General features: G+C 61.3%; 1 protein-coding gene across 1 annotated transcript in view; it reads left to right on the top strand.

Annotated features, from left to right (window-relative positions):
- Nucleotides 1–4,899: 4,899 nt before the first annotated feature.
- CPSF1 (cleavage and polyadenylation specific factor 1) overlaps nucleotides 4,900–12,034 on the top strand; it is a 34,073-nt gene continuing 26,938 nt past the window's right edge. Inside the window, exons 1-6 of the mRNA XM_054019197.1 lie at nucleotides 4,900–4,985; nucleotides 6,286–6,455; nucleotides 9,274–9,301; nucleotides 10,278–10,411; nucleotides 10,904–10,984; nucleotides 11,772–11,923. Coding sequence (XP_053875172.1) covers nucleotides 6,312–6,455; nucleotides 9,274–9,301; nucleotides 10,278–10,411; nucleotides 10,904–10,984; nucleotides 11,772–11,923 — 539 coding nt within the window. The 5' untranslated portion in view covers nucleotides 4,900–4,985; nucleotides 6,286–6,311. The remainder of the gene's footprint in view (nucleotides 4,986–6,285; nucleotides 6,456–9,273; nucleotides 9,302–10,277; nucleotides 10,412–10,903; nucleotides 10,985–11,771; nucleotides 11,924–12,034) is intronic.

Raw genomic sequence — 12,034 nt, 5'->3', positions numbered from 1 at the left:
TCGAGGTCACCGCCTCTCTGCCAGGGTCGAGCTGCAGACTCCTCCGCCCCTGGGACCACTCGCTGCGATCCCCCCGGGGGACCCTGTTACTGCAAAAGTCCTTCTCGCTGGTCACACACTCCCAGGGGTAATAACCGTCTCTCTCTCACTCTTCAGCACGCCTGGTCCCCGTCAATCCCCCTTCGTTTTACTGCTCCCCAGTCACTTACTGCAGGAAGCGCCGTCCACGGGGTGCAGTAGATCCCACCGCTGCCACCAGTTGTCACGGAGTATTGGGGGACTCAGGGCCCTGCACCCCCGGCTTCCTGCGATTCACCATGACTCTCAGCCAGCCAGTAAAGCAGAAGGTTTATTTGGATGACAGGAATACAGTCCAAGACAGGTCTTGCAGGCACAGACAACAGGGACCCCCTCAGTTAGGTCCATCTTGGGGTCCCCGGGCATCCCAGCCCAGCCCCCCTTGGGAGGTCAGAGCCATCTCTGCCCCCCAGCCCTCTCTCCCTGCCTGCTTCCAGCACTCTCCTTCAGCGCCCCCTCCCACAGCCTTTGTTCAGTTTCCCGGGCTAAGGAGTCGCCTCGCCTTCAACCCCTTCCTGGGTTCTCATGTTACACACTCAGGTATGCGCCCTCGGGCGCCCTCGGGCAGATCCCATCCTGCAATGCAGACTATCCCAGCACACTCCCCTGTCAGCATTCACAGACCACCGTGAGAACAGGCCCAGTTCGTCACAGTCACATAGTCCTGTCTCTGTAGGTGCTTTGCATCATCCTCTAGACTCGAATCGAAAACGTTATTCCTGCCATAGGTTTGTAGAGGAATTTCTCAAGGTGCTGGATCTAATTCCCATGGAAATCAATAGGAGTCTTTGGCAAAGTCTACTCTACACACTGCTGCGGTCTAACAACATCACTCGGGGGTGTGAAAAATCCACCCCTCCCCCGTGCTACATAGTTATACCGACCCGAGGCCCCCCCCGCCCGTAGGCAGTGCTATGTTGGTGGGAGAACTTCTCTCTCCCAGTGGCTCCCATCTTCTCCAGACTGCTACAGCAGCGCACCTACATCTGTGAAATTGACCAGAATGGGTGTGAATTTGGCAGGGCCCTACCAGGATGTGTCTAAAGACACCTCTTGATTCCATCCCTATCGATTCTGTACAACTGCTCCATTTGGGTGTCCAGTGAACCTGGGTCCGCTTGTGAGCGAGGACCTGAAATCACAGGAACTTCAGTTGAATTCAGCTTTCAGTTTGTCCCCAGACTCCGGGCAAGCAGGCGGGAGGGACAGAAAAGGGAAAGCAACGTCTACAAAACAAGATCTCTAGATCTCTAGCTGCACATACGTTCTCTTGATGGGATTTGTATCTTACCCTTTGCACGAAGCAGATCTGCCTGCATCGCTTGCCACAGAGTTAATGGTATTTTTAATAACCACATTGTATTTATTATCCTTACAAAATGGAAATAAAACCCTTATATGACGTATGACCAAATATGTCTTTCAGAAAGACCAGGAGATCAGATTTTCTCTTTGCCTCTGTCACCTTTTTAGAAGGAAGTACACCCTGTTCTCCTGGGGTGGGAGGGCCGCTTTCTTTTGTTGCTGTTCAGTAAAACAACAAGTTTAAACTGTTTTCTCAGCCCAAAACAGACTCTATCCAGTAATTACGCTTTGCTTCAGCACATGCAATGCCCACATCAAACCAATCCATTGCGAAAGCCTGTCTCCTGCCCTCCATGCCAGGCACACCAGGATAGTGAGTGAGAGGGACAGTCTCACACACATGCCAAACCCTGGCCCCCAATCCAGGTATGGGGCAGGCAGGCTCAGCCTGGCAGGATTCAAGTTTGGAGGGGCTCAGTGTGGGGATCCAGGTGTGGGGGTTGTGTGTGGGGGCTCAGTGGTGGGCTCAGATGTGGGGGGATGCGGATACACAGGGGCTCATTGGGGGATTCTAGGTGTGGGGTGAGGGGTTCTGTGGGGGGCTCAGATGTGGGGGGATGCGGATGCACAGGGGCTCATTGGGGGATTGTAGGTGTGGGGTGAGGGGTTCTGTGGGGGGCTCAGAGGTGGGGGGATGCGGATACACAGGGGCTCATTGGGGGATTGTAGGTGTGGGGTGAGGGGTTCTGTGGGGGGCTCAGAGGTGGGGGGATGGGGATGCACAGGGGCTCATTGGGGGATTGTAGGTGTGGGGTGAGGGGTTCTGTGGGGGGCTCAGATGTGGGGGGATGGGGATGCACAGGGGCTCATTGGGGGATTCCGGGTGTGGGGTGTGGGGTTCTGTGGGGGGCTCAGAGGTGGGGGGATGAGGATGCACAGGGGCTCATTGGGGGATTCCGGGTGTGGGGTGAGGGGTTCTGTGGGGGGCTCAGATGTGGGGGGATGCGGATGCACAGGGGCTCATTGGGGGATTCCGGATGTGGGGTGAGGGGTTCTGTGGGGGGCTCAGAGGTGGGGGGATGCAGATGCACAGGGGCTCATTGGGGGATTCCGGGTGTGGGGTGTGGGGTTCTGTGGGGGGCTCAGAGGTGGGGGGATGCAGATGCACAGGGGCCCATTGGGGGATTGTAGGTGTGGGGTGAGGGGTTCTGTGGGGGGCTCAGAGGTGGGGGAATGCAGATGCACAGGGGCCCATTGGGGGATTGTAGGTGTGGGGTGAGGGGTTCTGTGGGGGGCTCAGAGGTGGGGGGATGCAGATGCACAGGGGCCCATTGGGGGATTGTAGGTGTGGGGTGTGGGGTTCTGTGGGGGGCTCAGAGGTGGGGGGATGCAGATGCACAGGGGCTCATTGGGGGATTCCGGGTGTGGGGTTCTGTGGGGGGCTCAGAGGTGGGGGGATGCAGATGCACAGGGGCTCATTGGGGGATTGTAGGTGTGGGGTGAGGGGTTCTGTGGGGGGCTCAGAGGTGGGGGAATGCAGATGCACAGGGGCCCATTGGGGGATTGTAGGTGTGGGGTGAGGGGTTCTGTGGGGGGCTCAGAGGTGGGGGGATGCAGATGCACAGGGGCCCATTGGGGGATTGTAGGTGTGGGGTGTGGGGTTCTGTGGGGGGCTCAGATGTGGGGGGATGCGGATGCACAGGGGCCCATTGGGGGATTGTAGGTGTGGGGTGAGGGGTTCTGTGGGGGGCTCAGAGGTGGGGGGATGCGGATGCACAGGGGCCCATTGGGGGATTGTAGGTGTGGGGTGAGGGGTTCTGTGGGGGGCTCAGAGGTGGGGGGATGGGGATGCACAGGGGCCCATTGGGGGATTGTAGGTGTGGGGTGAGGGGTTCTGTGGGGGGCTCAGATGTGGGGGGATGGGGATGCACAGGGGCTCATTGGGGGATTGTAGGTGTGGGGTGAGGGGTTCTGTGGGGGGCTCAGAGGTGGGGGGATGCGGATGCACAGGGGCCCATTGGGGGATTGTAGGTGTGGGGTGAGGGGTTCTGTGGGGGGCTCAGATGTGGGGGGATGGGGATGCACAGGGGCTCATTGGGGGATTGTAGGTGTGGGGTGAGGGGTTCTGTGGGGGGCTCAGATGTGGGGGGATGCGGATGCACAGGGGCTCATTGGGGGATTCCGGGTGTGGGGTGTGGGGTTCTGTGGGGGGCTCAGATGTGGGGGGATGGGGATGCACAGGGGCTCATTGGGGGATTCCGGGTGTGGGGTGTGGGGTTCTGTGGGGGGCTCAGAGGTGGGGGGATGGGGATGCACAGGGGCTCATTGGGGGATTCCGGGTGTGGGGTGAGGGGTTCTGTGGGGGGCTCAGAGGTGGGGGGATGCGGATGCACAAGGGCTCATTGGGGGATTGTAGGTGTGGGGTGAGGGGTTCTGTGGGGGGCTCAGATGTGGGGGGATGGGGATGCACAGGGGCTCATTGGGGGATTCCGGGTGTGGGGTGAGGGGTTCTGTGGGGGGCTCAGATGTGGGGGGATGGGGATGCACAGGGGCTCATTGGGGGATTGTAGGTGTGGGGTGAGGGGTTCTGTGGGGGGCTCAGAGGTGGGGGGATGGGGATGCACAGGGGCTCATTGGGGGATTGTAGGTGTGGGGTGAGGGGTTCTGTGGGGGGCTCAGAGGTGGGGGGCTGCGGATGCACAGGGGCTCATTGGGGGATTGTAGGTGTGGGGTGTGGGGTTCTGTGGGGGGCTCAGAGGTGGGGGGCTGCGGATGCACAGGGGCCCATTGGGGGATTGTAGGTGTGGGGTGAGGGGTTCTGTGGGGGGCTCAGAGGTGGGGGGATGGGGATGCACAGGGGCCCATTGGGGGATTGTAGGTGTGGGGTGAGGGGTTCTGTGGGGGGCTCAGATGTGGGGGGATGGGGATGCACAGGGGCTCATTGGGGGATTCCGGGTGTGGGGTGAGGGGTTCTGTGGGGGCTCAGAGGTGGGGGGCTGCGGATGCACAGGGGCTCATTGGGGGATTGTAGGTGTGGGGTGTGGGGTTCTGTGGGGGCTCAGAGGTGGGGGGCTGCGGATGCACAGGGGCTCATTGGGGGATTGTAGGTGTGGGGTGAGGGGTTCTGTGGGGGCTCAGAGGTGGGGGGCTGCGGATGCACAGGGGCCCATTGGGGGATGGGACTCTGCAGGGCTCCAGCTGAAGGTGGTTGGGGCTCAGTGTGGGGGGGTGTCCGGGTACTGGGGGGGCTTAGCAGGTGGGGTCCAGCCCTGTGCGACCTCTGCCCCCCGCCCCCGGTCCCAGCCCCCAGCTCCTTCACGGCTTGCGGCCGGCCGCGTGGAGCCGCGCAGGGAACCCAGGCGTCCTGGCGCAGAGGGACGGGACCGAGCCGCTCCCCGGGCTCGAACCCCGGCAGCGGGGCGGCGCAGGCGCAGTCTACTTCCTCGGGGGGGCGTGGCTGGCCCCGGCTCTATGGTCCCAGGTAGCTCCGCCCCCTCGCGGCCGCTCTAGCTCTGACGGCGCTGCTCTCTATGGTGGCCTCAGCCCGGCGGCGGGACCCGGCGCTTCCGGCGGCTGCATGAGGAGAGGCGGGGGGGCGGCCGGTGAGGGGCCCGGGTCGAGCGGCGGGGGGTGGGGGGCTGTGCTGTGTGCGGAGGGGTATCCGGGGGGGCTCCCTGGGGGGAGGGAGTAGGGTCTGTGGGGGGAGGGGTCCCTGGGGGGGGAGGAGGTAGTCAGGGCTGTGGGGGGGGGTGAGGGAGGGAGTAGGGTCTGTGGGGGGAGGGGGTCTCAGGCGGGGGAGGAGGTAGTCAGGGCTGTGGGGGCGGGGGTGAGGGAGGGAGTAGGATCTGGGGGGGGAGGGGTCCCTGGGGGGGGAGGAGGTAGCCATGACTGTGGGGGTGTGTGTGTGAGGGAGGGAGTAGGATCTGTGGGGGGGGATCCCTGGGGGGTGAGGGGGTAGCCAGGGCTGTGGGGGTGTGTGGAGGGGTCTGTGGGGGGGAGGGGTCCCTGGGGGGTGAGGAGGTAGCCATGGCTGTGGGGGGGGGTGAGGGAGGGAGTAGGGTCTGTGGGGGGGAGGGATCCCTGGGGGGGGGAGGGGCTAGCCAGGGCTGTGGGGGGTGAGGGAGGGAGTAGGGTCTGTGGGGGGAGGGGGTCTCAGGCGGGGGAGGAGGTAGCCATGGCTTTGGGGGGGTATAGAGGGGTCTGGGGGGGTGGTCCCTGGGGGAGGTGAGGGGGTAGCCAGGCTGTGGCCCCCGTGTTTCATAGGGGTCAGGCCCCTGGCAGGGGGCTGCGGTGAAGATCCCTGGGTCCCTCCAGGCAACAGGGCTCGCTTGCTATATTGTTCACACTCAGAGCTGATGGGGTCTGCTGAGACTCGGGGGGAGAGGAGGTTGCAGGCCAGTATGCCCCCCGCCGCCTGTGTCCTGGGCCCCAGGGAAGGCGTGCTGTGGGGCTGCGTCCTGGGGATGGTCCCTGCAGCCAGGGGTTAACAGCCCCCCTCGTTCTGCCCCAGCGTCAGGCTCTGATTGGCGCCGGGAGATTCCTTGGCTAAGGTGGTGGGGAGGTTTTCATTCGAAACAAGACTCAAATCTCGCTTGAGGAATGTCTTCAGCCCAAGAGCCAGTGACTCCCCCAGAGGAGCAGGGTGAAGATGTTCCCTGGGAAACGTTTTCCTCATGGTTGGCAGGAGGCTTAGGCTGCCAAGGCAGGGCCTGTTCTTATGGCCAAGGATCTGGTGTGCCCAGGGGAGAAGGCTTGGTCTCTGGGATGTCACCCTTTTGCAGCGCTAGGCTCTCTCACCGTCTTGCAGGGCCTGGGACAGCAGTAGTCTCTCTGGGAACCCTGGGGTTATCGGTGGTTCTCACAGCCGATTTGTCTTTCTCTGTCCTTTGTGTCCCTGGGCAGGTTGGTGGCCTTGACGTTCCCCAGGGATGTATGCAGTGTACAGACAAGCCCACCCCCCGACGGGGGTGGAGTTCTCCATGTACTGCAACTTCTTCTCCAACGCGGAGCGCAACCTGGTAGTGGCAGGAACGTCTCAGCTCTATGTGTACAGGCTCAACCATGACTCAGAGGTACCTTGTCCTCTCGCCAAACCATCCAGCAATCCCACCCAGCCCTCTGTGTCTTTCTTTGCTACAGATCCTATCTATGTGCGTCTACGGGGTGCCTGTGATACCAGGGACAGGACTCAGTGACTCAGGAGGTCCCTTACAGTCCTGTGTTCCTAACTCAAATCCAATTTGTGTTTTAATCAAATTAAAGCATTCTATTTTTTGTCCCCTGGGACCTCAGAACTAATTCTTCTCTGAGTGGAGGTGCAAAAACATAAAAGCTTTGGACACCTTCCAGGAAATTTCATTCATAAATCACAAAGGAAAGATGAAATCTGGAACTGTGTTTGTAAATTATTATTCTTGTTTATTACTTGTATTTCCATAGTGCCTAGGAGCCTTAGTCATGGACCAGGACCCCCCTGTGCTAGGGGCTGTACAGTGGAGGATGCAGTTGTCGGGGGATCTGGATGCACAGGGGCTTGTTGGTGGGGTGGGGAAATCTGGATGCAGTGCTAATGGGACTCTGCAGCAGGGGGGTCTGGGTGTGGGGGGGTATGAGTGTGGGGTGCTCAGTGGAGGATCCAGATGCAGCTGGTTGGGGCTCAGTGGGGCAGGGATCCGGGTGTGGGTGGCTTGTCAGAGTGGTCCAGGTGCAGGGGGAGTGGGGCTCATCGGGTGGGGGAGGTCTGAGTGCGGGGGTATGAAGCTCAGCAGGAGGGTCTGGGTATGAGGGGGTCTGGATGCACAGCAGATGGGGGAGCAGCTCCCTGCACAGGGATCCCACCTCTTGCAGCTGTGGAGCGATGAGTGGAGGAAGTGGGGGTGGGAAGTTTGCAGAGCTTCCTTCAGCCAGGGGAGAAGTCTGACCCAGCCCTAGATGCCATGCAGGGGAAGAGGAAGTCCTGTCCTCTCCAGCCGAGACTAGCAGCTAAGCCCGGCTCAGGGTAGCAGCCACCAGCCGGGTCTTCCCCAGTCCCGCCTCCTGCCTCAGTGATTTACCTCTCTGCTGGTTGCTCTGGGCCCTCAAAACATACTGCTGGGGAGGGTCACAGGACCACTCTTTTGGCTTCTCTTTGCTTCCCTGTCAGAGTCATTTGTCTGCGGGGAAGCAAAGAAATCTGTGGGGGACATAAATTCTGCGCATGCACAGTGGTGCAGAATTCCCCCAGGAGTATCCTCCACACCAGGCACACCAAGATAGCAAACGAGGGACAGAGTCTCACATGCACACCCAGCCCTGGCCCCCGATCCACGTGTTGGGCAAGCAGGTTCAGCCCAGCAGGTTCCAAGTGTAGAGAGGCTTTGTGTGGGGTGAGAGGATTCTGTGTGGGGCAGTCTGGGTGCGGGTGGCTTGGTCGGGGGTCCAGGTGTGTGGGAGATCTGGATGCACAGGGTCTCCTTGCGGAGTTCCAGGTGAAGGGGGAATAGGACTCTGCATGGGGATCCAGGTGAAGGCGGGTGGGAGTCTGGGGGGGGGGGGAAGGGAGGCTTGTTGGGGGGGGTTGAGTGCGGGGGATTCAGTGGGGGATGGTCTGGGTGCAGGAATGGGGAACCACATGCAGAGGGGAGGGGTTTGGCATGGGTCTGGATGTAGAGGGTGCTTGGAGAGGCGTGGTCGGGATGCAGGGAGTGGGGTTCAGTGGGGGGTACTCTGGGTGCAAGGGGGCTCCAGATGCAGGGGGTGAAGCTCAGTGGGGTGGAGCTTGGTGGGGGGGCGTTCTAGATGTGGGCAGGGTGAGGCTCAGCAGGGGTTCTGGGGGTTCCGAATACATGGGGGTTTGACAAACGGGGGAGCAGCTCCCTGTACAGTGAACCCTCCCCCACGGCTGAGGAGCAATGTGGGCGGGAAGTGGGGGGGGCGGAGGTGCAGAGCTTCCTGCAGCTGGGGGAGGATTCTGGGTGTGGGTTGGCCCTGGCTGCTCTTTGCAGGGGAAGAGAAAGTCCCATCCTCCCCAGCCGAGCTGGGACTAGCAGCTGAACCCGGCGTAGAGTAGGAGCCACTGGCCGGGGCATCCCAAGCCCCACAGTAATTACCTCCCCACTGGCTGCTCTGGACGCCCAAAACAATGCACCCATACTGCTGGGGAGGGGCGCCTGACCGCTCTTGTGGTTTCCCTGTCAGAAAGGTATTTTTCTGCGGGGAAGTGAAAACATCTGTGGGGGACATGAATTCTGCGCACACGTAGTGGTGCAGAATTCCCCCCAACAGTAAGAGAGAGATCTGGCCCATTCAAAGTGACAGGCTAGGATATGAGTGGAGCAAGGCCAGAGAGAAGGCAGTTGTGGTAATCAAGATACAAGCTGATGAGAGCCCGCACAAGAGTTTTAGCTGCGTGGATGGATAGGGAAGGGCGGATCTTAGAGAGAGAATCTGTGGGACGTAGTCAGAGACTAGATGGAGAACCTAGAGAGGTGCTTGTGTTCGGCTTAGCTCGGTTAGCCTGGGTTACTAGAGTACTTAGCACTAATATCACTTCTTATTTTCAAAGGGGTTTAGCTGCATGTGCCTGGGGGCTGGGGCTTGTGGGTCAGGCTTGAGAGGCATGGGCAGAGCCTGGGGGTGGGGGGGGAAGCCCAGGAATAACAGGGGGATCTGCAGGCCAAGACTGAGGGGCAGTGGCAGAGCTGTGGGGGGGAACGTCTACATCCCTTGCCTGCTCTGGAGCTGCCCCTCTGAGTAGGACCAGACCCCCTCGGCCTCATGTCATTCTGGCATTGAACTGAGAGATGCCTTGGCCAGTTGCCCCAGAGGAGGGCAGCAGCTGCCTTGGCTGGGATCGCTGGACCCAGGCTGTCTGATTGCAGCTACTGATGCGGCTCTTTCTCTTCCTTCCAGCCCTCCACTAAAGGAGACAGGAACACAGGTACGTGGGACGGGGGCATGCAGGGGTGGGCCGGTCTGGCTCTGCTGCAGCTCCTGGGATCGCCCCGGGGCGGGATTGGAATGTGGGGGGTGAGAGCAAGGAGGGATGGAACCCAGGACAGCCGCCGTTTCCTGTTGAGATCACGAGCTGGTGGAAGTAGAATCCAAGCCGCGCTTGGTGTGGCTCTGGAAGGTCTTTGGGTCACAGCTGCTGTGGAAATCCTGGTGCCTCCAGGGTTTTCTCTGGCTGACTCAATAACAGCGCCCTCCTCCACTCACCAGGGGCTGGCACTTGCCCTTCCCTTGCGTGAGCTGCAGCTGGACTCTGAGAGCTGGGAAATCTTCATGGGCAGCATCTCCTTGGGGCCTTCTTTCCAAAGCCTCCTGCCAGCCACTTACACGCCGGCGTCAGTCACTATTTCCCTGACAGCTAATCTCTCCAGTGGGGCAGGCCTTCGGACGGGAGTCCCCAGGAATAAGAGCTGTGAGTCGTGCAATTCTGCAGCTCCTGGCTCTCTGCCCCGGGTCTGTCTCTTGGTGCTGACAGACCGGAGGGAGCTGAGAAAGGTAGATGGAGTGATCAGCGGCTGGCAAGGAGAGGAAGTGTGAAATCTGGCCGACTTGGCTAACCCACAGCTAACGTGTGTGTGGGGGGGAGGGGAGTGATCCCCGGGAAAGGAGAGAAGTTCCATGGGGGGGACATGGAGTAATTCCCAGCACTGCAGCAGTCGCTGGGGAGAGGCCGTGGCCCCGCGAGGTGGTCACACTGGGGCTGGAAGGAGGGCTCATGGGTGGATTGAGAGGGGGCAGTGTGGAGTGACTATCTGGGGGTGCTTTGTGCCGGTGAGATGTGTGAGGCCATTGACTCCTCTCCGCAGGGTGGGGTGGAAGTGGGTCAGGCGGAGCCCTGCAGAGCGTGCCGGGCCTGCCCTAAGCCTCGGCCTCTCACTCACACTCTGTCTTGCTGGCCCATGCAGAGGGCAAAGGTCACAAGGAGAAGTTGGAGCTGGTGGCCTCCTTCTCCTTCTTCGGCAATGTCATGTCCATGGCCAGCGTGCAGCTGGCGGGGGCCAAGAGGGACGCTCTGCTGCTCAGCTTCAAGGATGCCAAGGTAACTTCTGGGGGGGTGGAGGGGGGAGGCAGCTCCTACAATGGCCCAGCAGCGGGAGGGGTTAGATCCAGCCCCAGTTCAGAGGCCTGGGACTGGAGTAACTGGGGGCTGCAGGCCTGGAGTGAGGGGCAGAGGTGTGGGGAGCAGCTTGGTGTGCTTCAGGACGGAGCTGGGTAGTGTCTCGGGTGCTGTTCTTTAGTCCGTCCATACCTAGGCAATGCCCCACGGGGGGCTGTCCCATGGGGGTGGGGGTGGGGGAAAGGGCATCTTTCAGCCAGGGCATGACACCAAGGGGCTGGCTGAACTCAGCTGGCCCTGTCCTGTGCTGTGTGCAGGATAGCCGTGGCACTCCTCCCAGGAGGTGGCTGCATTTCAGGATTGGGTGAAGTGCTTCCTGCAGGCCTTTGAAATCTGTGGAGGTGCCGTATACGTGGATGGTGCCCATCTGAACCGAGGGGCGCTGTTTACCCACTTTCTTCTCCTCCTCCGTAGCTCTCGGTGGTGGAATACGACCCTGGCACCCATGACCTGAAGACCCTCTCCCTCCATTACTTTGAGGAGCCTGAGCTAAAGGTCGGTCCTTGTGTGCTGGCTGTGGGGGTCAGCACCTTCCCGTTCCCACTGCAGCACGGAGGCAGCTTTGGGGCTGGTCTGGTGGCAACCACTAGCCCTGTGGCATCGTGCCCACTCAGTGCTGTGAGCTCTGTGCTCCTTCCTGGCCCGAAAGCCCTGCCCTCCGCTCCCAAGGGATGGGTGTAAAAAATGGCTGGGAAAGGGCCCAGTCCAGGTGTTGGGGAAGGTGGTGGATCCGCGTGTCAGGAAGAGGCGGGACCCCAGTCTCGGTGCTGGGGTGTCTGTGAAAGGAGGAGGCTGAGCTGTGCTGAGGATATTGGGGTGAGTGCCTCCAAGCCTAACCTCAGAGGAGACGTGGGAGATGGCCCAGCTCCAGGAGGAGGGGCAGGTCCCCTCCCCCAGCACGGCTCTGCCACCATGGCCGCCGATGATCCAGTCTGAGTCTGAGCCACCAGTGTGGACTGAGACCCTCTGCCGTGCATCCGAATGGAGACAGCCTGCGTTCCCCAGGCTGAGACCACAGCTTGGGCTTCCCAGAGCTAGAGGGGGAGTGACCCCCCCCCCATGCCCTGTCCAGCCCCCTCTCTCTGCCCTCGGAGGAGCTCAGTGCCCCGGGGCCTAGCGAGCGCCAGGGCAGGCCTGTGCTGTCTGGCTGGGTTGTCTGAAGGAGACCCGCCATTCAAGGTGGCTGTGGGGCTCCATCGCGGGCTGCCCTGGGTTGGCATGTTTGCTCCTGGGCCCTGGCGAGGCCGGGGTGGCTCATTCCCTGCGCTGTGTGTGCTCCCAGGATGGCTTTGTGCAGAACGTTCACATCCCCAAGGTGCGGGTGGACCCGGACGGGCGCTGCGCGGTCATGCTGATCTACGGCACGCGCCTGGTGGTGCTGCCTTTCCGGAGAGAGACCCTGACGGACGAGCACGAGGGGGTCATGGGAGAGGGGTAAGGCCCCAGAGCTAGCCCTGGCAGGACTCCCCCCTGCACTTGTGGGCACGGGGTGAGAGCCCCTTGTCCCATTCCAAAGCTGGCAGCGTCCCCAGCTCCCTGCTGGCT

Source organism: Malaclemys terrapin, chromosome 2 (genome assembly GCF_027887155.1).
Source record: "Malaclemys terrapin pileata isolate rMalTer1 chromosome 2, rMalTer1.hap1, whole genome shotgun sequence".
NCBI lineage: Eukaryota > Metazoa > Chordata > Testudines > Emydidae > Malaclemys > Malaclemys terrapin.
Note: the sequence above shows the minus strand (reverse complement) of the source record. Positions and strands in the feature narration are given on the sequence as shown.